The 27635-nt window shown below is 37.8% G+C and overlaps 1 protein-coding gene across 6 annotated transcripts in view; it reads right to left on the bottom strand.

The window, feature by feature from the left end:
• The window catches only part of RANBP17 (RAN binding protein 17), a 375933-nt gene that overhangs the window by 259051 nt on the left and 89247 nt on the right, over positions 1 to 27635 (bottom strand). For all 6 annotated transcript variants that reach the window (XR_003507255.1, XM_027520587.1, XM_027520586.1 and 3 more), the window contains 2 exons: positions 26313 to 26418; positions 5940 to 6075 (listed from right to left, as the gene is read on the bottom strand). Coding sequence is in view for 5 of the 6 variants with exons in the window: in XM_027520587.1 (XP_027376388.1) it covers positions 5940 to 6075; positions 26313 to 26418 (242 nt within the window). In the remaining variant the exon portion in view is untranslated. The remainder of the gene's footprint in view (positions 1 to 5939; positions 6076 to 26312; positions 26419 to 27635) is intronic.

Here is a 27635-nt window from a genome sequence, read left to right as displayed (position 1 = left end):
AACAGCCTGATTTTTCACTTACTTCACTTTGTTATACTACTAGAAATTCTTCAGCACTAATAAATATCTTCTTTAGAAATGGCTAAAATCCTTTCAAGGATAATTCACCCATACAATTAATTGAGATTCTTCCCTCTTGACACCTAGCAGATGCCAAATATCTGGGGAAAAAGCAAATTTGTGAGGTGTGTGCTTGTGTGTTCCTGTGTGCATGTGTGTTGCTGCATGTAGTGTGGTGACGGAGAAAAGAGAGGTACAGATCATTTTAGAGAAGAATATCCCTCTGGTGGTGACTGACTGTATAGGATGTCAAAACTGGGAGTAACAAAAGGGAGAGAAAAACTCTTAAGACTAACTTGCCAATTTGAAAATTTAAATCCAAAGAGGGAAAGGGAACTTGCTCCCTCCTCAATTTCTGGTGTCTTAGTTTAGGAGGCCAGAATTCAGGACTTTTCTATCAAAAATAGAGCTTATCAGTGTCATTGGTTAAATAATAATTCTTTGTAGATCTATTTTTAAAGGAAAATACATTCCAAGATTAAATGACCACATTTTAACTAACATTCTGAATTCAACTTTTGGTGCAATTTTGTAACCAACAAAAGTAAAATTGATGTTTTGGATAGGGATGGCTTGAATAAACTGTTGTTCAGTCACTAAGTCATGTCTGACTCTCTGCAACCTCATGAACTACAGCATGCCAGCCTTCCCTGCCTTCACTATCTCATGGAGTTTGCTTAAACTCATATGTATTGAATCAGTGATACCATACAACCGTCTCATCCTCTGTCGTCCCCTTCTCTTCCTGCCCTCAATCTTTCCCAGCATCAGGGCTTTTCCAATGAGTCGGCTCTTTGCATCACGTGGCCAAACTATTGGAGCTTCAGCCTCACCATCAGTCCCTCCAATGGATATTCAAGGTTCATTTCCTTTAGGATTGACGGCTTTGATCTCCTTGCTGTCTACGGGGCTCTCAAGAGTCTTCTCCAGCACCACAGTTTGAAAGCATCAATTCTTTGGCACTTAGCCTTCTTTATGGTCCAACTCTCAATCCATACAAGACTGCCTGAAAAACAATAGCTTTGACTATATGGACCCTTGTCAGCAAAGTGATGTCTTTGCTTTTTAAAACGCTGTCTAGGTTTGTCATGGCTTTTCTTCCAAGGAGCGTCTCTTACTTTCATGGATACAATCACTATCCACAGTGATTCTGGAGCCCAAGAAAATAAAATCTGTCACTGCTTCCACTTCTTCTCCCCTCTATTTGCCAGGAAGTGATGGGACCAGATGCCATGATCATAGTTTTCTGAATGTTGAGTTTTAAGCCAGTTTTTTCATTCTCTCATTCACCCTTATCAAGAGGCTCTCTAGTTACTCTTCACTATCTGCCATTGGAGTGGTATCATCTGCACATCTGAGGATGTTGGTATTTCTCCTGGCAATCTTGATTCCAGCTTGTGCTTCATCCAGCCCAGCATTTCGCATAATGTACTGTGCATATAAGTTAAATAAGCAGAGTGACAGTATATAGCCTTGTCACTTCTTTTCCCAATTTGGAAACAGTCCGCTGTTCCACATCTGGTTTTAACTGATGAATCTTGATTGCATACAGATTTCTCAGGAGGCAGGTGAGGAGGTCTGGCATTCCCATCTCTTTTAAGGATTTTCCACAGTTTGTTGTGATCCACACAGTCAAAGGCTTTAACGTAGTCAATGAAGCAGAAGTGGGTGTTTTTTTGAATTGCCTTGCAACCACTCTTGCCTGGAGAATCCCATGGACAGAAAAGCCTGGTAGGCTACAGTCCATGGGGTCGCAAAGAGGCGGACATGACTGAGCGACTTCACTTCACTTCACTTCACTTCTTCTATGATCCGATGGATTTTGGCAATTTGATCTTTGGTTCCTCTATCTATTCTAAAACCAGTTTGTACGTGTGAAGTTCTCAGTTCATGTACTGCTGAAACCTAGCTTGAAAGATTTTGAGCATAATCTTCCTAGCATGCGAAATGAGCACAAATGTATGGTAGTTTGAACATTCTTTGGCACTGTTCTTCTTTGGCATTAGAATGAAAACTGACCTTTTCCAGCCCTGTGGCCACTGATGAGTTTTCCAAATTTGCTGACTTATCGAGTACGGCTCTTTAACAGCATCACCTTTTAGGACTTTAAATAAATAGCTCAAATGGAATTCCATCACCTCAACTAGCTTTGTTTGCAGTAATGCCTCCTAAGGTCCTCTTGACTTCACACTCTAGAAATGTCTGCTCTAGTTGAGTGACTACACCAGTCATTAAGACCTCGTTTCTATAGTTCTGTGTATTCTTGCCATATCTTCTTAATTTCTTCTGTTTCTGTTAGGTCTTTACCATTTCTGTCCCTTATTGTGTCCATCCTTGCATGAAATGTTCCCTTGATATCTCCAGTTTTCTTGAAGAGATCTTTTTTCTTTCCCATTTTATTATTTTCCTCTACTTCTTTGCATTGTTCATTTAAAAAGGCCTTATCTCTCCTTGCTATTCTCTGGAACTCTGCATTCAGTTATTAATATTCTTTGGATAATTAAAATATACGGGTGGAAAATATTCAGCAGCACACATACACCATGCATAGAAGAGAATGTATTATCAAAAAAAAAAGTTGCAAAGGTAAGTGAAGTTTGACCATAGAAGAAATTTATTTTGTAAATAATGGAAAATCATTCATTTTAAGCAGAGAAATGGCACGTGAAGAAATATATTTTGTAATGACTGGCAAAATTTAAAGACTGACAAGAGCAAGTATTATGACAATATAGAGCAACATATACCTACTCTGCTGGGGGAGGAAGAATAAACTGTTACGACACTTAGGAGGACGACTTGACATTATCTTGTAAAGCTGAAGATAATGAGCATTCCACAACCTAGCAATTCCACCCCTAGTATTTTTACCTTTGAGAAACTTACACATATGCATGAGGGAACAGGTATTAAGAGTACATACTGCAGTTTTTTGGTAAACATTAAAACTGGAAACACCCAACATATAATAACAGAAAAAATGAATATATAATGGCATAGTAATATATTACAGTACTATATTTAATTATTACAGTAATATATCACAGTACTATACTTAATTATTAATTAAAATAATTAAAACTGTATATATCATAGATAAATTTCAAAAACAATGTTGATCAAAAAAGGCAAGTTATTACCTAACAATTTTCCATAAAGTTAATAATACTATGTTTTATTAACAAATATATAGAAATATGGGAAAGAACAAAATCATGCATGAAAGTAACACTAAGTTTAGGGTAGTGGTTATTTCTGAGCAAGAAGTAAGAAGAACAGAATCAGACCAATATGTTTTTAATGTTTAATTTTGAAATATATAGATCTGAAGCAAATGTGACAAAGCATTCATATTTGACAAAACTGGAAGACTCATTACACTATTCTCTCTGTCTTTCTACCAAAGAAAAGATTACTCTGGTGGCAGTATAGAAAATGGACTGGAAGGAGGCAAAAAGGAAACACAGAGTAAAACCAAAAGACTTCTGAAATCTAGTGAGAAATGACAAGCAGTAATAACAAGGATAAAAAATAAGGGGCTTGAGAAAGGAGTGGAGCTGAGAGATATTTAGAAAATAAAACCAGTAAGATTAGGAAACAGAACAAACATAGGAAGTAAGAGCAAAGTAGAAACTTATGAGTTCAAAGTCAGTTTTCCTCAAAATAGAAAAGCAGGTAGACAGCATTTTAGAAGACAGTTATTCAGTCGCTAAGTTGTGCCTGACTCTTACGCGACCCCATGGACTGTAGCCCAGCAGGCTCCTCTGTCCATGATTCTCCAGGAAGGAGCACTGAGGTGGGTTGCCATTTTCTTCTCCAAGGGATCTATTTGACTCAGGGACTGAACCAGTGTCCCCTGCTTGGCAGGCAGATTCTTTACTACTGAATTACCTAGGATGCCCCACAGTTTAAATAAGTGCAGTTTATTCCAATTATAAACCAGTAAAGCTGTTAAGAGATAAAATGGTTCTACATAAAAATCTAGATCTCCCATTTCTTTGGGAAAATCAATCAACTGTATATCAACACAACCATCTCCCACTTTTCATGTCTTGCTAAGGTCAATCCTGCCACAGTAGCAGCAAACACTGCAGAACAATTAAGACTGTGCCCACCTAAACACTGGCTGGGTCACAAGACATCCAGGACTACAGAGAGTCTCTCCTCTCTGCCCTGGACTTCCTGACTGTACAGCAGTGGCCACAAAGTTAACAGCCCAGGGAGGTACAGGAATCCAGGAAACTTTCAGATTATTTGTTTTGACACTGACCTTGGTCACAGGACCTTGGTCTGGAGGTCCTGAGAATTCCTGTATGCCTTTAACCCATAAAGCTACAGTCACATGAAATCTGTGTATGCCCTACAGAATCCAGTGAACCAGTGAAGTTGCTTAGTCGTGTCTGACTCTTTGCCATCCCATGGACTGTAGCCTACCAGGCTCCTTCATCCATGGAATTTTCCAGACAAGAGTACTGGAGTGGGTTGCCATTTCCTTCTCCAGGGGATCTTCCCTGACCCAGGGATCGAACCCAGGTCTCCTGCATTGCAGGCAGACGCTTTACCGTCTGAGCCACCAGGGAAGCCCCACAATTATTAGAAGGCTTTTCCACTCTATATTACACTGTTTTGATTTAAAACCCAGACCAAATAGATATTGGATAAGTAATATTTCCAGTGTATTCACTTCTGCAAAAGCAAAATACAAACTCTCTGGGTACATTTAAAACCTGACAATTTATCATAATTCCATGTGTATAAATTTCATACCATGTAATTTTTGTCTGATTCTCCTTTGTCTTATTGTCAACCTGAAACAGTTATATCTAGCTACTCCTTTTTCTCCCTAGTGGTCTCATTCAGTATTAGCTTAATTCTAAGAAAATTTTATTAATATTAATCCTGAACAAAAAAAATCCTGAAACAGCAATAAAATATCACAGTATATTTGACAAAGAAAGTATCAAGCTACATCACTTTTTTGAAAAACGAAGAAAACTTTACCTGAAATAAACTAAAGGATGATCTTAACAAAATCAAATACTTTTCAAACTATTATACAACCACTATTAAGAGAAAACCATAAATGAACTGAAGGTTTAGCTAAATTTTCCAAGAACAAAAAAGCTCAGTCCAATATAAAAAGCTTTTTCTAGAACTTAATCCCTCTACATTACTAATACAAACTACAAATACAAAGGTTACAGGTAAGAATATTCTTAGGACTTGCTACAGAGAAGGATGTGGGGAAGAAAAAAAAAAAAACCTCATGAATCTTACTCAAGTGTCACAGTACTACTAAATATCTGGTTAGGTTCACATAAACGCCTTCAATAACACCTTACTGCCTTAAGATCAATTTATCCAAATATCAAGCTAAAACTTTCAACTAGCAGAGTACAAGTGTTCCCTTCACTAAGGTGGGTTAATTGTGGCCTCTCAAAGACTTGTTTTCTTACTCTTCTTGTCCTCATCATTTATCATGTACAAATGCTGAGGAATGAGTGGAAAATATGCTAGAAATCACATAAATAAATATCAAAACAAATACCTCTCAGAACTACTAAAAGAGTAAATTTATGTTTTAAACCTTGAAATACAACACAATAAGGCAAAATTCAGTACAGTGTTTTACCCTTAACTATTTGATGACTAACTACATAACAAATATTCACTAACTGCCAATCAATCTTCAAAGACAACGGTAAATCTAAGCATAAGGCGAGCAATCTCACATTGCCTTTACTAACAATTAATCGACTTCAATTGATCAATTAATTTTTTATGTAGAAACTGCTCAAATATATCATTCAGCTTAAAGGTGTTACATGTGAACATCTTTTCTTCAATAATACTAGTTTTAATCTCTAGTAAAAACCTACCTTTGAGGTTCTTTGAAGTTGATCACCAACATATGTTTTACGAAACTGATCCAAGAACCACAGAATTGCAAGTTCTATTTTCTCATTAGAACACTGAGGCAATCCGGTATCCATTAAAGATATAAGCTGAAAAACTCTTTTCATGAAGGAAAAAAAAGGCTTCAGTAAAAGTTCTTAGAGAAATAATATTAAAACATTTATCAACAATTTTATATAATATAAAAAGTGAAAAAATACAAATGCTTATAAAGAAAATATTTCAAAAATCATCTGAAATCCCACACTAAGAGATACTACAATCTGGTCAAATTCCTTCTATCCTTTTTTCCTAACACATACATATACATGCCTAGACACCTACATGGACATAACAGTCATTAATTTACTAAATTTTATATATAAATACATGTGATATACATATAAATATATAACATCTATATGGTAAATACCTACCATTATATATCATATAAACATAGATATCAACTTAAAAATGTATAAAAATATATATTTATAAAACATTTTAGTAAACGAGAGTGATATTGAATGTGTAATTTTGTATTTTTTCATTACAACACATTTTCATCAAACCATATATTTTGAGCTCACATGGTTCAAAGTACCAAAAAAAAAAAAATTAAGAGGCACATCCATTAAGCTGTATCGCTTTCTTAATGAGTAATAAAAATTTTACCTGAAATAAATTACAAGATGATCTTAACAAAATCAAACATTTTTAATATAAGTGTGCAATTATATCAAAAATCATAAATGAACTAAAGGCTAAGTTAAAATTTCTAAAGAAAAACTTACTAGAATAAAAAGCTTAGCCTAGGATTTTCCCCCACCCTTCCCCCGAAAAAAAAAAAAAAAATCCTTCTATTATCTATTTTCATTAAAATTTTCCAAAGAACGGCTGCCAAACGGCTGGTGCTAACAAAATCAGCATACCATAATAAAATTTTTAAGAGACAGAAATAGAACTTCTGGAGGAAATAGTACCTACTTTTATTTCTCATTGTACAAAGGCAACTGGACCCAGCCCTAACCCGTCCACGTCCATCCACGCACGCACACAAGGACATACACACACGCACTGTCAACAGCGCGTGTCGTTCAGAGACTTGGTGAATGTGTGTGCAGGCGAATACGACTCATGATTCTCCTCCAAACGCTTCACACATACGAAGCACACTATGCTGTTATACTGTTAAACCTAGCTTTCTTCATTTACCTTATAGATTTTTCATGTCAGATATAAAGAACTTCCTTATTCTCTTTTTACAGCTGTTTAACATTCCACTATATGACCATGTGTGCTCAGTCACTAAGTCATGTCTGACTCTTTAATGACCCCATAGATTGTAGCCCACCAGGCTCCTCTGTCCATGGGATTTTTCCAGGCAAGAATACTCGAGTGTGCTGCCATTAACCATATTATTTTCAACATTCCCCTACTGATGGACACTAAAGTTGCTTATGATATTTTGCTGTTACAAAAACACTGCAATTCACAACCTTTAACACATCATTCCACACATTTACAGTTACAATATAAACCTTATAGTAAAAGTCAAATTATTGGCTTAAAGAATATGAATTTATAATTCTGATAGCTATTCCAATGAAGTTGCCTTCCAATGAAATTGAAATCACTTATACTCCTGTCACCAGTAAAGGAGAGTGTCTATACACATAGATAATTCAGAGTGATACTAAACTTTAGAACTTACTGGAATCTGAAAAAATGGTATCTCTAATATTTATTATTTTTTAATCTTATAACAACTAATGTTCTGCATAACAGGAGACCTCCTTGTGTCCATCATCTGTGGTCCTCCTTCAATCCCTTTTATTCCTTAGGGTTTCACTAAGGTGTCTTTTATTAATAATTCATTATAATTTTTAATTACTAAAAGATTACATGCAGAAAACTTCTAAAACTCTAGCCATCAATCACCTTGTTTCCTTTCAGCTAATAAATGAAAAACCTACTGCTCAGACAACTCTTATGGATTTTGCATAAGAACAACATCTTACCCAAATCTGAGGTGCTTTTATATTTCATCTTTTTATATATACTGCTATGATACACTGGAACTTAATCTTGAACATCTCTTGTGAGATATGGCTCAACATTTTTTGCAGATGACTACCCAGCTGCTTCAACACTTCATTTGTTTCTCATATAGTCTATTTTTGCCCACCATTTTGAATTACCCCTTATTATATACATTAGGTCCATTTGTGAATTTGTATTACTTTCTGGATATTTTATTTAATTCCACTGATCTGTCTAACTAAACATCTTGCCCAATTATTTTTTTCATATTATTAATTTTCTAAAACAGTATAAAATTAAGGCTATGTTAAGTTTTAATAATCTCATTTTGAATATAAACATATTTCATTGAAATACAACTACTGTCCTTTATCCTACTAGCAAAGAGTTCTAGGAAGAAAATACCTTGTTTACAGCAAATGAACTTCTTTATAAATCTTGATATTTACTGCCAAAGTGTTATGAAATAATATTTTGGCAACCATTTTTATAGTTAAATAGCTAAATTAAGCTACTTATTTAAAAGTAACTTCACTCACTAAATATCTTTAATGCTATTAAAATTTATGAAGGAAAGCTTAATAAAGATCAAATTTAAAAATCATATTATCAACCACGTTTGTTTTTCTAAAGAAGTATTTATTCTTTGATTTGAAAGGAGGAACAAAGCTAGCTTTTAAAGTCTACGTATTGTTCAACGCATAGACTGCTGAAGTAGTTTTAGTTAAATAAATACAGACACCAAGCCTCATCTCTGGATTCAGGTGATTTTAAGTAATGCATATCCTGCTTTTAAATTCTTTATGAGTAGGACCTCCCTTTTCCTACTTTAGTTCTTTGCTGATTCTATGCAATTGCTTGTTTACTTTCATTTCCTTTAAATAGCATACATTCCAAAAATCTGAAGAAGACATGAAACCAAAAGACAAGTTTGCTGGGGTGCCTTTACAACTCATATTAAGCTGGTGATTTGCATTTGCTTAAGAGGCAATGCTATCCCAAGCAGGAGAGTAGGAAAAAGTTCCCAGGGCGGGTACATGACCCTTTTGTCAAATACGCTTTGATAGTTGCATTAATACAGGAAGTTCAGCTGCAAGTAACTGAAATCCAAAATAACAATTGCTTGAACAATACAGATGTTGATTTCTCTCTCAAGCAAAAATCCAAGGCAACGCTCTAGGACTAGCTGGTGAGCCATGGTGTATCCAGACGCAGGTTCCCTCCATCTTGTTGTTATAATTGCCTTCACTCGCCCAGTCACTTCATGGTTTAGGATAGATTCTTCAGATAAACCCATGTGCATATATGTTACACACACCACGTTTACTTACATTCAACTGCCCAGAATATAGTCACTTAACCATACCCAGATGTAAGAAATTATAGTAAATCTAGTCTTTATTCAGGTGGCCAATGCCCAGCAAAACATTTCAGGTATTCTATTACTGCAGAAGAAGGAAAGAAGAGATACAAGACAACTAGTAGTCTCTGCCATAGGACTCTTCAAAGATTTGTGGCCACCTCTAACAAACGCTTAACACCAGAGTTTGTATTGTATATAGGTTAGGTTAGGTTATTGAATATTCACTTGCAGTTTAAATTTAGTGGCCTACATTTATTTTTACCTTTATCTTAAATTATCTTTGGAGCATGAAGGGAATACAAATACAAAATACATTAAATAACTTTGATTCAAGTATATGCACACCATTACAAGTATAAAGAAATGAATTTTTGGATAATTAACTCTTTTATCTCTTTTACATTCTCCTTATATCCAATTACATAAGTAGTTTTTCAGTCAATAAACACTTGAAGGCCTACTATAATGGTAGGTATATGTTAGGAGTTCAGAAAATAACACTGAGCAAAACATATATATTCCCAGTCCTCCAGAAATCTATAATCTATGCTGGGAAAGACAATAAAACAAATAATTAGAATAAGCAATGACAAGCGCTATAATAAACACTATGAAGAAAGTAGCAAGAACTCCTGACATTCTTGGATGTAACAGAGCAAAGAGAGCATTGAGAGAAAATGGCAAGTGTGTGTAGTTATCTAGACAGGGGGAAAAAAAAGGCATGACTCATTGAAGAGCTGAAAAAAAGTCCAGTATGGCTATAAAGCAGTTAGTGGCAGGAGATAAGGCTAATGAGACAGGTAGGACCCTGATTATGAAGAGCCTGACAAGCCACATTAATTTTAATCCCAATAGCAATGAAAGTCATTGCAGAGTTTAAGCAAAGCACAGATATAATCAGATCTTTGTTTTTGAAAGCCAGAAAGGAAACAGAGTGTCGATTTCAAATTACAGCATGACTCTAGGTAAATGATGACAGGCGTTAAAACAGCAGGGTGACAGAAATAATTGAAACTAGCTAGGATAAGTAGAAGGTAAAAGTTGATAGACTTTGATGACCATATGGATGCTGGTGAGAGAAAAAAGAAAAAGTTAAGGAGAAGTCCCAGGATTTAGGCCTTGGCAACTAAGTGGACAGTGATGAGACACATGAAGAAAGTCAGGGTTGGGAGTGGATGGAAGAGATGAGTTTAATTTTAGTCACTGAATTAGAGGTACATGTGGGATAAAACTTGCAAGAGAACCAGTTCGATAAGTGTTTGGTAATCAGAAGATAGGAATTACTAAAACAACACAGAATTACTGAGCCATGCTGAGGGCTCAGTTAAGGTTAAAAAAAAAATGTATCTTAGGAGGTTAATACAGTTCATGGGGTCACAAAGAGTCAGACATGATTGAGCAACTGAGCACACACACACACACACACACACACACATATACACACACACCGGTACCTATCCACAGAAGAGTGTAATATTTTCATACTGCTCAAGAGATTAAGAGAAAACTCTGAGTTTAGGTTCTGCCACACAGAGGAGATAAAAATACAGGGGCAAACAAAGCAGATAAAGCTTATTCCTTCCCTATTCTAGTGAAATAAACAACTAAACATTAAGAGATAGTAAGTACTGAGAGGAAAAAATAGAGTAGGATAAGGATGTTATTTCGGAAAGGGAGGTCAAAGAGGTAGAGACATCTGGATACAGACCTGACTGAAGTGACAGAGTACTATATAAAATCTGGGAGAAAGCATTCCAAGCACAAGGGAAGCACAAAGCCCCTACAGTGAAAATATATTAGTAATACTCAAAGAATACCAAGGAAGCCAGTGTATGTAGTTGAGCTGAATGACAAAGTATAGGAAATAAGGTCAGAGAAGTAGCACTGTACACTCTGGGCCATGGCCAAGATTTTGGAATTTCTCTCATGTGGGACAGAAAAAGCCACCAGAAGTTTCTGAGTAGAGAAGAGGAAGCAAACGACTGAATGGGAAAGAAGTGACACTTATCTATACCACAGCAGGGTTTGGGACAGAGAGCAAAACACAGCTAGTTGCAAAAGCCTTCAGTGAATAATGAGGAATGAGTGGGAGGCCAGTACATGAGAACGGCATGGAGAAACAGAGGGTGCTCTAACCGAGAGGAGTGTGCCTAAAGGAAGCAATCACTAGCAAAGTAAAGAGGACACAGGGGAAGACAAATCCCTAGGAAATCTCTCAAAATGTTTATATTCTGTTCATGAGTGAAACTAAAATCACTATTAAATTATCTTTATTTAATTAGAATTGTGTGGCATGAGCACAAATATTCTTATTTGCTAAGTCAAAGTAGCATATTTTGAAATTTTAAACATGTCTTAAATGTCGTTATCATAATATTGAAAGTTTTTATGAATATCAACCTTTTCCTGATAAAATAACATAAATTTTTGGCAAGAACTTCTGAACTTCTAATTTTGTAGTGTTTTCCCAGGAGTTACAATGGTTATCACCTAACAATAATACACAGAAGGCGAATAATATTACAGTTCTAGTTACTTGGAATTTCTTCATATGAAATTGATATGTTAAATTTTTACATAAAACATAGTTCTTGTCTAATTCAAAATCTATGTATGTTAGAACACATACTTATGTCTTTTTTATAGACAAAATATGTAAGTCCTGGTACATACCCCACCTTGAATCTGCTTGGCTTAAACACTCACCATCCCCACCACCACCTCTTCTCATCCCTGGACTCAACTACTTGCCTTGTAGCCCAGGAAAGATTCATACAGTTTCTGAAGTTATAAGTCCTCACTCAGGGGAGAGGAAAGGCCTACCATAGCTCCAGCCAGCCCCCACCTCCAACCAATAGAACCAACAGAAGCTCTGGCACACGCAGCATCTCCTCAAAGGGGCCAAGGAACAAACCTAAGAAGCACAGAAAAGTTACCCACTCCAGGAGTAGATTTCAGCCACTAAAGAGTGGGCCACAGAAGTAAGTGATGAGAGAAACTGCTTGCCCTTAGTCCCCATTGCCCTGCCACCACCAAGACGGACTGTTTTGAAACATAGCTGTTCCATGTGGTCTCTGGGGAAATCTGTAAAAGTGTGCAACCAGGTGTGGAATGCACCACCTTTTATAATTGACTCTCATTATTTATGGCAGTTATGTGCTATAAAATTGCTGTGAAAACTGAATTAGCAAATACTAACCCACTGCTCCTAGAGGAAATAAAGGAATAGGTTCCTGAGGAACTCTGGTCACAATATTTTCATCAGCTACTCAACACATAACCTGTTTTATGTGTTTCTGTTTAAAGACACCTTATTTAATATATATTTTTGATTCATTAACTTTGAGCTCACAGCCAAGAGCATTAAAATTTGCTCCTGAAGAAAGCCTGCCTAGCAAATGTACTTTCTCTGTAAGGCACATTACAGTCTTCTTGTGCTTAGGGACACCAGAGAGCACCTCAGCACTATAATGGAGAGACATCTTAAACAGTGAGACCACCGACAGAAAGAACAAGGCATGAAAAATATGGCACTAAATCAGAAGGCAAAAAGGACATGTTTATGGTATGAGTGCTGAAACAAGAAGACACCATCTGTTCAACCTCAGCTGTGAAAATGTACACTGGGCAACTCAAATTTTTAGCCACTTTGCACAGAACCAAGAATGACTACAATTTGTTGTTGTTCAGTCACTAAGTCATGTCCGGTTCCTTGCAACCCCATGGACTGCAGCACACCAGGCTTCCCCATCCTTCACTATCTATTGGGGTTTGCTCAAAACTATGTCCATTGAGTCAGTGATGCCATCCAACAGTTTTATCATCTGTCACCCCCTTTTCCTCCTGCCCACAATCTTTCCCCTCTGATGTAAAAACTGTGGGTAGAACACAAAATGCTGTTCCTGTCATTATCAAGCTCAAAGACCCTCACCTATTTCCACATCAAAAGCAGTACCCACTAAAGCCCTGGGTTAAGGAAGTTTTAAAACCCATCATGGAAAATTTAAAGGAACAAGGGCTATTAATTCCCTATAATAATCCTATATAGTCCATGAACACTCCTATTTTGGGTGTAAAAAGAGTCAAATGATAAATGGAGACTTGTTCAAGATGTATGAATAATAAGTGCCTTATCCTTATACTTTATTGTCTGAAAACCCTGAACGAGCCAAATATTTTTCAGTCATTGATTTGAAGGTTGCTCAGAGGTTAAAGTGTCCTGCCTCCAATGCAGGAGACCCGGGTTCAATCCCAGGGTCAGGAAGAGCCCCTGGAGAAGGAAATGGCAACCCACTCCAGTATTCTTGCCTGGAGAATCCCATGGACAGAGGAGCCTGGTAGGCTAAAGTCCACAGGATCGCAAAGACTCGGACATGACAGAGTGACTTCACTTTCACTTTTCACTTTCTTTCTAGAGTTAAACCTATATTAAATCATCCTTTACCTATGACTTTAAAACAATTGAGAGGATTCTTGGGCATAACAGGCTATTGCCGCATTTGGATTCTGGGTTATGGGGAACTTGCCCGGCCTTTATATAAACTTATAACTGAGAATCAGCAGGCCCAAACTAACAAGCGGGTTTGGTCCCCACAGACTCAAAAGGCTTTTTAAGGCTCTTCAAGCTGCTCTTCTGCAGGCTCCAACTTTGAGCTTGCCCACAGGATTAGAGTTTAGTTCCTTACTGAAAAAAAGGCTAAGGCCACATGCCTTAAGAGTAATTGCTACTATTGTTTCTCTAATGCCTAAAGCTCCTAAGTTTACTAATGGGCAAAATCTTACTATATGGACTTCGCATCATGTAAGTGGGATCTTAAACTCTAAAGTTCAGAGTGACAATGGCTCTTTAAAGCTGCTGTAATTCAAGGGGTGTTGAAAGCTCTAGGAATAGAATATCACTTACACTGTTCCTGGAGACCCTAATCTTCAGAAAAGGGAGAAAAGACTAATGACATTATTAAGGGACATCTGTGTAAGCTAATTCAAGAAATACAAGACAGCTGGTTTAAAGTTTAACCCATACTTAAACGAGGGCTCGAACTGGCCCCTCAAAAATGGGATTATCTCAATGACAGACAGTTTTTGTGCAGAGATATCATCATAGATCTTGAAGCCTTAGAATTAACTATGTGACTCAGCTCTGAGCTTTTCAACTTCCTCATCAATTGAAGGCTTAACATGGTGGCTTTCTCCACTTCAAGGAAAGGACTTTCTTCAATTCTGCGAATGCCTTCACCAACAATATGTGACGTCTCTTCTTTATCTGATGACATCTAACGATCCTAAGATGGACTGCTGTAACTATTGACATAACATAACTTTTAATTTTGATTATGATTTAACTTGGTTTAATGACTATCTTGCCTTACATCTGTAACTATATAATGGGGATTTGTTTCTAATCATCTGAAAGCTTTTAGGTTATAAATGGTTGTTCAAGCTCCTAGGAGTGCCACAGCCTCCTCCAACTATTACTTGGGGCCCCTGGATCAGAGACCCTCAATATGAGAGTTAGGACAATTTAGGGACAACGCCCAATCACAGCAGGAAGTAGTTATGGAATGAAAATGACACCTCTTTCCCTTGACAACATAATTCTCCTAAAAGAAAAGGGAGAAATGAGAGTCAATTCCTAGGCAGGTTGATAAGAAGTCCAGAATCCCCAAGGAGGAGAAAGGGGTCTGGGGCTATCAAGGGGGAGATACGGGGTTGGGAATTCTCAAGGAGAAGGAAAGGACAAACATTTTTTTCCTACATTCCTTAGTCTTAGTCACATAAAACATTTTTTTCTTTATGCCCAGAGCTAATGATTACATAACAAAAACAACTCAGCTTAAACTCTTTTCAGTTCAGATCAGTTCAGTCACTCAGTCGTGTCCGACTCTTTGCAACCCCATGAATCGCAGCACGCCAGGCCTCCCTGTGCATCACCAACTCCCGGAGTTCACTCAGACTCACGTCCATCGAGTCAGTGATGCCATCCAGCCATCTCATCCTCTGTCGTCCCCTTCTCCTCCTGCCCCCAATCCCTCCCAGCATCAGAGTCTTTTCCAATGAGTCAACTCTTCGCATGAGGTGGCCAAAGTACTGGAGTTTCAGCTTTAGCATCAGTCCTTCCAAAGAACACCCAGGACTGATTTCGTTTAGAATGGACTGGTTGGATCTCCTTGCAGTCCAAGGGACTCTCAAGAGTTCTCCAACACCACAGTTCAAAAGCATCAATTCTTCGGTGCTCAGCTTTCTTCACAGTCCAACTCTCACATCCCTATATGACCATTGGAAAAAACATAGCTTTGACTAGACGGACCTTTGTTGTCCAAGTAATATCTCTGCTTTTGAGTATGCTATCTAGGTTGGTCATAACTTTCCTTCCAAGGAGAAAGCGTCTTTTAATTTCATGGCTGCAATCACCATCTGCAGTGATTTTGGAGCACCAGAAAATAAACTCTAACACTGTTTCCCCTGTTTCCCCATCTATTTCCCATGAAGTGATGGGACCAGATGCCATGATCTTCGTTTTCTGAATGTTGAGTTTTAAGCCAACGTTTTCACTCTCCTCTTTCACCTTCATCAAGAAGCTTTTTATAGTTCCTCTTCACTTTGTGCCATAAGGGTGGTGTCATCTGCATATCTGAGGTTACTGATATTTCTTCCAGCAATCTTGATGCCAGCTTGTGCTTCTTCCAGGCCAGCGTTTCTCATGATGTACTCTGCATATAAGTTAAATAAGCAGGGTGACAATATACAGCCTTGACGTACTCCTTTTCCTATTTAGAACCAGTCTGTTGTTCCATGTCCAGTTCTAACTGTTGCTTCCTGACCTGCATAAAAGTTTCTCAAGAGGAAGGTCAGGTGGTCTGGTATTCCCATCTCTTTCAGAATTTTCCACAGTTTATTGTGATCCACACAGTCAAAGCCTTTGGCACAGTCAATAAAGCAGAAATAGATGTTTATCTGGAACTCTCTTGCTTTTTCCATGATCCAGCGGATGTTGGCAATTTGGTCTATGGTTCCTCTACCTTTTCTAAAACCAGCTTGAACAACTGGAAGTTCATGGTTCATGTATTGCTGAAGCCTGGCTTGGAGAATTTTGAGCATTACTTTGCTAGCATGTGAGATGAGTGCAATTGTGCGGTAGTTTGAGCATTCTTTGGCATTGCCTTTCTTTGGGATTGGAATGAAAACTGACCTTTTCCAGTCCTGTGGGCACTGCTGAGTTTTCCAAATTTGCTGGCATATTGAGTGCAGCACTTTCACAGCATCATCTTTCAGGATTTGAAATAGCTCAACTGGAATTCCATCACCTCCACTAGCTTTGTTCGTAGTGATGCTTTTTTTTTTTTTCTTTCAGATGGTTTAAATTTTTATTGTAGTATAATTGGTATACACTATATAAGTTTCAGATGCACAATGTTATAATTTAATGGTTATATACATTAAAAAGTGATCACCACAATAACTCTAGTTACCATCTGTCACCATACAGTTTACCCTGTGCTTTCTAAGGCCCACTTGACTTCACATTCAAGGATGTCTGGCTCTAGGTCAGTGATCACACCATTGTGATTATCTGGGTCGTGAAGATCTCTTTTGTAGAGTTCTTCTGTGTATTCTTGCCACCTCTTCTTGATATCTTCTGCTTCTGTTAGGTCCATACCATTTCTGTCCTTTATCGAGCCCATCTTTGCATGAAATGGTCCCTTGGTATCTCTAATTTTCTTGAAGAGATCTCTAGTCTTTCCCATTCTGTTGTTTTCCTCTCTTTCTTTGCATTGATCTCTGAGGAAGGCTTTCTTATCTCTTCTTGCTATTCTTTGGAACTCTGCATTCAGATGCTTATATCTTTCCTTTTCTCCTTTGCTTTTCACTTCTCTTCTTTTCACAGCTATTTGTAAGGCCTCCCCTGACAGCCATTTTGCTTTTTTGCATTTCTTTTTCTTGGGGATGGTCTTGATCCCTGTCTCCTGTACAATGTCACGAACCTCAGTCCATAGTTCATCAGGTACTCTATCTATCAGATCTAGTCCCTTAAATCTCACTTCCACTGTATAATCATAAGGGATTTGATTTAGGTCATACCTGAATGGTCTAGTGGTTTTCCCTACTTTCTTCAATTTCAGTCTGAATTTGGCAATAAGGAGTTCATGATCTGAGCCAGTCAGCTCCTGGTCTTGTTTTTGTTGACTGTATAGAACTTCTCCATCTTTGGCTGCAAAGAATATAATCAGTTTGATTTCAGTGTTGACCATCTGGTGATGTCCATGTGTAGAGTCTTCTCTTGTGTTGTTGGAAGAGGGTGTTTGCTATGACCAGTGCATTTTCTTGGCAAAACTCTATTAGTCTTTGCCCTGCTTCATTCCGTATTCCAAGGCCAAATTTGCCTGTTACTCCAGGTGTTTCTTGACTTCCTACTTTTGCATTCCAGGCCCCTATAATGAAAAGGACATCTTTTTTGGGTGTTAGTTCTAAAAGGTCTTGTAGGTCTTCATAGAACCGTTCAACTTCAGCTTCTTCAGCGTTACTGGTTGGGGCACAGACTTGGATTACTGTGATATTGAATGGTTTGCCTTGGAAACGAACAGAGATCATTCTGTCATTTTTGAGACTGCATCCAAGTACTGCATTTCGAACTCTTTTGTTGACCATGATGGCTACTCCATTTCTTCTGAGGGATTCCTGCCCGTAGTAGTAGATATAATGGTCATCTGAGTTAAATTCACCCATTCCAGTCCATTTTAGTTTGCTGATTCCTAGAATGTCAACGTTCACTCTTGCTATTTCTTGTCTGACCACTTCCAATTTAGTAAACTCTGTACTAAGGATTATATAACAACAATGTATCCTGCTTGAGGACACGATTCTCCTTCTTGGGAACCTTCTGACTACTTATATTATCTTAAAAGGTATATTGTGGGAATGGGTCTGATAAGACCTTTACAACCTTGAGACATTCTTTTGGTTTACTGTAATAACCAATTGAAAAATTATATAGCTCCCTTGCTTAGACTAGCAAGGGGGCTAGTCCACGTCCCCCCTCTGATGTCTATGTCAGAAGTTTCCACTGTCCCTTTCATACTTTAATAAAACTCTGCTACACGAAAGCTCTTGAGTGACCAAGCCTGGTCCCTGGTCCCAAAGCTAAATCTTCTTCTTTGGAGATTACAAATCTGACACCGTTTACTGTAAGCTATTACCAGCATCAGGGTCTTTTCCAGTGAGAAGAGTTGGCTCTTTGCATCAGTTGGCCAAAGTACTGGAGTCCTCTCAATGAACATCCAGAGTTGATTTCCTTTAGGATGGACTGGTTTGATGTTCTTGCTGTCCAAGGGACTCTCAAGAGTCTTCTCCAGCACCACATTCGAAAGCACCAATTTTTCGGTGCTCATCTTTCTTTATGGTCCAACTCTCATATCCATACATGACTACTAGAAAAACCACAGCTTTGACTATATGGATCTTTGTCAGCAAACTGACGTCTCAGCTTTTTAATACACTGTCCAGGTTTGTCATAGCCTTCCTTCCAATGAGCAAGCGCCTTTTAATTTCATGGCTGCAGTCACTGCCATGAGTATTGATTGGTGGTTAACAAACAAATTTTAGCAAATACACAAATCTGCAAAAATGGAATCTGTGAAAAATGAGTATTAATTCTATTTGTTTTCTCTCATTTTCTCACTCACTTTTCCTTCCTTCTTTCTTCCCTGAAAATGTAGCCTTTTCCCCATTCCCCCCAAAACATTAGCTGATAAAACTTCACCTAAGGCTTTGTTTTCTAGAGAATATACACTAAACACAAAACAAATCTTATTTAAAGCTAAATAAATATGTTTGCTGCCTAAAGAAAAAAATTAAAAATTTATACTTGGCAAATACACACCACTTTTATTTCCTGTTATATATATATAGTTAGGGAAATAGTACCACTAGGTAACTTTCTGTTTGATGATGCAAACTTTAAAAAATAATCAAAATAATTATGCCAAAATTATACTTAATTCCCACTTTACTAAATATGTTGTGTATACACTAAAAGATGGTACAGAAGCAAATTATTCACTTGGTTTAAAATTAAACAAATCATTTTGAGAATGTCCCTATTCATATTTTAAAGTGGTTTCATATTGGAAATAATGAATCTTAGGAAAAACTTACTTTCTATTCAGATTCAAATTGAGATAGTTTCAAATGAGATAGCTTAAAGGTTATAAATGGTATGAAATGAGAAATTTCTATTTAAAGTGGCAACAAAGGTATTAAAAACTTAAGAATATATAATAAATAATAATGAGAGAGAATATCACATTAAAGACTTCAGTAGGGTAATAATGATATACTATGCAGATGACACCACCCTATGGCAGAAAGTGAAGAGGAGCTAAAGAGCCTCTTGATGAAGGAGAAAGAGGAGAGTGAAAAAGCTGGCTTAAAACTCAACATTCAAAAAACGAAGATCATGGCATCTGGTCCCTTCACGTCATGGCAAATAGATGGGGAAACAGTGGAAACAGTGTCAGTGTTTCATAAAAGTGACTTTATTTTTTGGGGCTCCAAAATCACTGCAGATGGTGACTGCAGCCATGAAATTAAAAGTTGCTTACTCCTTGGAAGGAAAGTTATGACCAACCTAGATAGCATGTTCAAAAGCAGAGACATTACTTTGCCAACAAAGGTCCATCTAGTCAAGGCTATGGTTTTTCCAGTGGTCATGTATGGATGTGAGAGTTGGACTGTGAAGAAAGCTGAGTGCCAAAGAATTGATGCTTTTGAATTGTGGTGTTGGAGAAGACTCTTGAGAGTCCCTTGGACTGCAAGGAGATCCAACCAGTCCATTTTAAAGATCAGACCTGGGATTTCTTTGGAAGGAATGATGCTAAAGCTGAAACTCCAGTACTTTGGCCACCTCATGCGAAGAGTTGACTCATTGGAAAAGACCCTGATGCTGGGAGGGATTGGGGGCAGGAGGAGAAGGGGATGACAGAGGATGAGATGGCTGGATGGCATCACCGACTAGATGGACGTGAGTCTGAGTGAACTCCGGGAGTTGGTGATAGACTGGGAGGCCTGGCGTGCTGCAGTTCATGGGGTAACAAAGAGTCGGACATGACTGAGCGACCGAACTGAACTGAACTGAAGGTCAGTGGAAAAGAATGAAACACCTAGAAAGGGACATAAGAATTCTGAGTAACATTTAAGTGGCATTTTAAATTGGTAGAGAGTGGAGTTGACATTGACTAGTTAATACCTTGGAAACATTCAAAAAAGCATATAAAATAAAATATATGTTGAATATATTAAAAATTAAATATAAAAAGCTGAAATTGTAAAAGAACCAGGAAAAAATGTAGGTGAATATTTTTATTATCCAGGCATGGAATAACCTTCCTAAATATGAGCATTAAAACTATATGATAGGGACTTCTTCAGTGGCCCAGTGGCCAAGATTCCATGCTTCCAATACAGGGTCTGGGTTTGATCCCTGGTCAGGGAACTTAGACCCCACATGCTACAACTAAGAGTTCGCATGATGCAACTAAAAGTCCCTTATGCCACAACTAAGACCTGACACAGCCAAATTAATGAATTAATGTTTTAAAAATATGAAAGAAAAAAATCCACATTTGAATATATAAATATTTTGTGTACTTAGTCGCTCAGTCGTGTCCAACTCTTTGCGATCCGATGGACTATATCCCACCAGGCTCTCTCTCCTCTGTCCATGGATTCTCTAGGTAAGAATACTGGAGTGGGTAGCCACTGCCTTCTCCAGGAATATAAATATTTTAAAGCCAGTAAAAAAGAAATTTCTAAGACATTAAAATATATACAGAAGACATATTCAAAATGAATAGCAAAATATTACAATCTTTGATATATACTGATATATATTGAATAATTATGAATAAACTAGGAAAGAATCATAAAAGAAAACCAAATGATACAATCTACATATAATAAAAAAGCACAAAGAAAAATAGAAATGACAAGAAAAGGAATGGAAAATAATGTTTGATACCACTTCTAAACAAGGAAATACAAATAAAAATGAGACATTAGTTGGAAAAGATAATAATCCTACTACCTAGTGTTCAACTGCAGAAAAAAACCATAACTTCTCATAGCCTTTGGGTTCAGAGGAGAAACTGGTACTTTTCCAGAAGGCCCTGTGGTGATGTGTGCTGAGCCTTTAAAGTGCCATATATATACTATTCAACCAGCTACTCAGCTTTTAGGATATGACTCCAATAAAATTATCTTGATCTATGTAAAGATACAGCTAAAAGAATATTCACCTTTGTAATAAGGAAAAACTGAGAAACAACCTAAAATTCCCAAAGCAAAGATACTTAAATTACAGTATAGCTTGAATATTGAGCAACTAACAATTTCTTCTTCATTTTTTACTTAACGTCCAGGTAAAATGTTCATAGTATAATGTTTGATTTTTAAAAAAATAATTGTTCTGGAGTTTCTTTTGGTAATACAGTGCTTACTATTTCCCATGTATTGTCCTAAGCACTTTAAAATTATTAACTCATTTAATCCTTCCAATGGCCCAAAATGAATTAGATACTATCATTAGTACTCAGTTCAGTTCAGTGTCTGACTCTTTGCTACCCCACAGACCGTAGCACACCAGGCTTCCCTGTCCATCACCAACTCCCAGAGTCTGCTCAAATTCACGTCCATCGAGTCGGTGATGCCATCCAACCATCTCATCCTCTCGTCCTCTTCTTCTGCCTTCAATCTTTGAGCATTACTTTGCTAGCATGTGAGATGGGTGCAATTGTGTGGTAGTTTGAGCATTCTTTGGCATTGGCTTTCTTTGGGATTGGAATGAAAACTGACCTTTTCCAGTCCTGTGGCCACTGCCGTGTTTTCCAGATTTCCTGGTATATTGTGCAGTACTTTCACAGCATCATCTTTTAGGATTTGAAATAGCTCAGCTGGAATTCCATTACCTCCACTAGCTTTCTTCTTAGTGATGCTTCCTAAGGCCCACTTGACTTCACAATCCAGGATATCTGGCTCAAGGTGAGCGATCACACCATCGTGGTTATCTTGGTCATGAAGATCATTTTTGTATAGTTCTGTGTATTCTTGCCACCTCTTCTTAATATCTTCTGCTTCTGTTAGGTGCATATCGTTTCTGTCCTTTATTGAGCCCATCTTTGCGTGAAATGTTCCCTTGGTATCTCTTAATTTTCTTGAAGAGATCTCTAGTCTTTCCCATTCTGTTGTTTTCCTCTATTTCTTTGCACTGATCACTGAGGAAGGCTTTCTTATCTCTCCTTGCTATTCTTTGCAACTCGGCATTCAAATGGGTGTATCTTTCCTTTTCTCCTTTGCCTTTAGCTTCTCTTCTTTTCTCAGCTATTTGTAAGGCCTCCTCAGACAACCATTTTGCCTTTTTGCATTTCTTTTTCTTGGGGATGGTCTTGATCCCTGTCTTCTGTACAATGTCACGAACCTCCATCCATAGTTCATCAGGCACTCTATCAGATCTAGTCCCTTAAATCTATTTCTCACTTTCACTGTACAGTCATAAGGGATTTGATTTAGGTCATAACTGAATGGTCTAGTTTCCCTACTTTCTTCAATTTAAGTCTGAATTTGGCAATAAGGAGTTCATGATCTGAGCCACAGTCAGCTCCCGGTCTTGTTTTTGCTAACTGTATACAGCTTCTCCATCTTTGGCTACAAAGAATATAATCAATCTGATTTCAGTATTGACCATCTGGTGATGTCCATATGTAGAGTCATCTCTTGTGTTGTTGGAAGAGGGTGTTTGCTATGACTAGTGCGTTCTCTTGGCAAAACTCTTGTTAGACTTTGCCCTGCTTAATTTAGTACTCTTAGGCCAAATCTGCCTGTTACTCCAGGTATCTCTTGACTTCCTACTTTTGCACTTCTGTCCTCTATGATGAATAGAACATTTTCTTTGGTTGTTAATTCTAGAAGGTCTCGTAGATTTTCATAGAACCATTTAATTTCAGCTTCTTTTTTTTTTATAACATTTTATATAACTCATTAAACAGTGCTTGTATAAAAATTCACACAGTTGCTAGAGGGCATACAATTTCCAAAAAATGTCCTGGGTTTTTGTTACATTCAGTTTTCTACGGGTGCAGTCAAATCAATGGTAAAATGCAGACATTATGCAGTGTTTCATTATCTTTGGTAAAACTCTTCTCATTATTTTGTCTCCTCACAGTATTAACTCTGATATCCACTTTGCGCAGGGTCTGCTATCACTAGGATGTCAGAAAAACATTAAGGCTGGATCTACAAGAGACAAGTATCTCTGAACGACATTAAGAGTCCCTTGGCCCAGGGGCCCCACTTCTTTTTTGGCCCTATAGCATGTGAGATCTTAGTTCCTTGACCAGGGATAGAAACCGTGCCCCCTGCAGTGGAAGCAGGGAGTGGTAACCACTGGACTACCAGGGAAGTCCCACCACTTCATAGCATCTCTCTCCATGGTGAGGCAGGGTTAAAAGCTCAATGGCCTCCAATCTGAGGCCTTGAGACCCTCCTCCTCAATCAGGCAAGAAGTAAACATTTGGGGCAAAGGTGGAAAATGAAGCCATGTCTGCAGGAACCCAAGTAGCCATACTATGGTGTGGTCAGGCCATAATTTCAGCTTCTTTAGGATTACTGGTTGGGGCACAGACTTGGGATTACTCTGATACTGAATCATTTGACTTGGAAATGAACAGAGATCATTTTGTCATTTTTGAGATTGCAACCAAGTACTGCATTTCGGACTCTCTTGACTGTGAGCGCTACTCCATTTCTTCTAAGGGATTCTAGCCCATAGTAGTAGATATAATGATCAACTGAATTAAATTCACCCATTCCAGTCCATTTTAGTTCACTGATTTCCTAAAATGTCGATGTTCACTCTTGCTGTCTCCTGTTTGACCACTTCCAATTTACCTTGATTCAAGGACCTAACATTCCAGGTTCCTATGCAGTTTGCTCTTGTATCGGAGTATCGGAGCTTACTTCCATCACCAATCACACCCACAACTGGGCACTGTTTTCACTTTTGCTCTGTCTGTTTGTTTTTTCTAGAGTTACTTCTCCACTCAATATCCAGTAGCATATTGGGCACCTACCAACCTGGGGAGTTTACCTTTCAGTGAGTGTCATATCTTTTTGCCTCATGGGGTTCTCAAGGCAAGAATACTGAAGTGGTTTCCCATTCCCTTGTCTAGTGGACCACATTTCATCAGAACTCTCCACCATGACCCGTCTGTCTTGGGTGGTCCTATATGGCATGGCTCATAGTTTCACTGAGTGAGACAAGGCTGTGGTCCTTGTGATCAATTTGATTAGTTTCCTGTGATTGTGGTTTTAGAGTGCCTGAAGAACTATGGACAGAGGTTCGTGTGATTGTGTGCCGTCTGATGGATAATGGTAAGAGGCTTATGGAAGCTTCCTGATGGGAGAGACTGACTGAGGGGGAAACTGGGTCTTGTTCTAATGGGCGGGGCCATGCTCAGTAAATCTTTAATCCAAATTTCTCTTCATGAGTGGGGCTCTGTTCCCTCCCTTTTGTTTGACCTGAGACCACACTATGGTGGAGGTAATGAAGTCCCTTGAACTGCAAGGAGATCAAACTAGTCAATCCTAAAGGAAATCAGTCCTGAACATTCACTGGAAGGACTGATCTGAAGCTGAAACTCCAATGCTTTGGCCACCTGATGCAAAGAACTGACTCACTGGACAAGACCCTGATGCTGGGAAAAGATTGCAGGAAGAAGGAGAAGGGGACGACAGAGGATGAGATGATTGGATAGCATCACCGACTAGATGGACATGAGTTTGAGCAAGCTCTGGGAGCTGGTGAAGGATAGGGAAGCCTGGTGCGCTACAGTCCATGGGGTCGCAGAGTTGAACACAACTGAGCAACTGAACTGAACTGAACTGAATGAAGATAACAGCGATCTCCTTCAAAATGTCCCGTGCACGTACTCCTGCACTCAGCACCCCCGACCCTATAGCAGGCCACCGCCAGCCCACGCCTCTGCTAGAGACTCCTAGACACTCACAGCAACATGGGTCAGTCTCTTGTGGGGTCACTACTCCTTTCTCCTGGGTTATTATTAACTATCAGTACTAGTATCCCCATTTTAGTTTACAATATTTAAGTATAATACAATTTTTGTTAAAAAAAGTTGAAAAATACACATGTAGTATATATAACTTTCAAATATCAATTAAAAAGACTCAAAGATCTTTACCAAATGACAGTAGTTATCTTCAAATTAATATGTAACTTTTTATTTGAAACTATTTTATAAAGCGTTCAGAAAAATACATATTATTTTGTTATACAGAAAGATATTGGGGCTTCCCTGTGGCTCAGTGGTAAAGAATCTGCTTGCCAATGCAGGAGACACAGGTTCAATTCCTGATCCAGGAAGATCCTACATGCTGCAGACCAACTAAGTCTGTGTGCCACAACTATTGAGCCTGTGCTCTAGAGCCAGGAGCTGCAACTGGCCACGTGCCACAATGACTGAAGCATGTGCACCCCAGAGCCTGTGCTCTGCGGCAAGAGGGGCCACCACCGTGAGAACCCACCCACCACAACTAAAGAGTAGCCCCCTTTTCTGTGACTAGAAACAAGTCCATGCAGCAACAAGCCAAAAACACACAAGTACATCAATTCTAAAAGAAATACATTATTAAAGATGAAGTACAATATATGGAAAACCAGCTCACTCATATTATTCATATGAATATATTTGACTGTACTATTTATCATTGATATGACTCCTACAAATCACTTAAGCTCTAAGCCCTGGTTTTCTCATCAACAGAAAGGAAAATAATACGTTCCCTAAAAGGCCAAGTCCAAAATGCTTGAGCTCATAGTACTAGCTCAATAACTAAATTTCTAAGTACTTAGGAAACTTCTGTAAATTATATGGCTACTACTTACCGACAGGATAATTCTCCATCCATAGCATCATGTTCGTCTGTACTGGTATATGTTAATCTTCCTCCAACAACTGTTCCAACTAAGTATACCAGCCAGGCAAGACGTCCTAATACATAAAAAGAAGAGTTTAGAAAGAAACAAAGGTTAGATAGAAACAAAGCTTATTTTTCAGAATATTCTAAAATGAGCAAAATTTCTTCCAAACTGGTGATAAACTGTGAACTTAGCTCCTAACACAGAGTGAAGAGCTGGTTTTCATCAAGTTCATCAAGGCAGTAGAAGAGTTCAAATGAGATTTAAGAACCTGAAACAAATATGAATCCCAGCTCTACCAATATGCGACGTGATTTTACATAAACTACTTACCTCTTTAAGTTTTAGGATTTTCATTTGCAAAATGCAGAAAGTAATATCTACCATGAAGACTTGATGAACATAAATTTGATAACAAAACACCAAATGTAAAGTCAACATCAAGGGCTGTTAGTAAGTGTAACTATAATCCAATGACCAGTGGTTTTTTTGAACAGTCTATGCCATGATAGTACCAGTCTCATAATTTTTAATACTGCCCAGGCTTGGAAGATAACAGATGGTAATAAATTTACTCCTTTTGTATTTTAAAAATTCAAAATTTTTACTATGCAAATTACATTGTTTAATGACCAAATTAACTTCATGAGGAGTAGCAGCAAAGGACTAAATAACTTTACAAGAGTGGCATAAATGGCAACACCTACAGCTTTCACAAATCTCTGGAGTAGCCAAAACTGACTTTAGAAATGAAGGTATTTATTGAGTAATTCTTATTTAGACACATTACATCTTTAGAGTCACTCATCTATGTCTCAAATTCTCCAAGATTTTTGAAATCTTTATGAGCAATTAACAACAAATCAATTATTTTTCAAAAAGAAATTAAAAAAAAAATCTTACCTGGTAAGATAAGTATCCATATCCCCTTAATCTATCACAAAACTATGAAATCATAATTGGCTAAGTATGCAGCCTTTATATTAGCAATGTAAAAACAGAACACTACCCTGATCAAGTAATTTATAAAACAAACTCAAGCTTCAAGCAACGTAAAATTAGTGGGCAAAAAAAGTTAACAGAAAAAAGGCCCATGTAGGAAACTGACAAGGTACCAATATGCAGTTGAGATGTGTTTTATGAACAGTATTAAAGCCTATTAACAACATAATGCTCTCCTTTGATGACCTCACTTCTGTAGACCCTCTCAAGTGGCAGCTGATTTTTTTTGCACCTCTGGTAACTTGGGCCTCAAATCCAGCTGTTAGGTTGATGTTCCTCATTTTTACC

The sequence above is a fragment of the Bos indicus x Bos taurus genome, chromosome 20, assembly GCF_003369695.1.
Source record: "Bos indicus x Bos taurus breed Angus x Brahman F1 hybrid chromosome 20, Bos_hybrid_MaternalHap_v2.0, whole genome shotgun sequence".
In the NCBI taxonomy this organism is placed as follows: Eukaryota; Metazoa; Chordata; class Mammalia; order Artiodactyla; family Bovidae; genus Bos; species Bos indicus x Bos taurus.
This window is presented reverse-complemented; position numbering and strand designations above follow the sequence as displayed.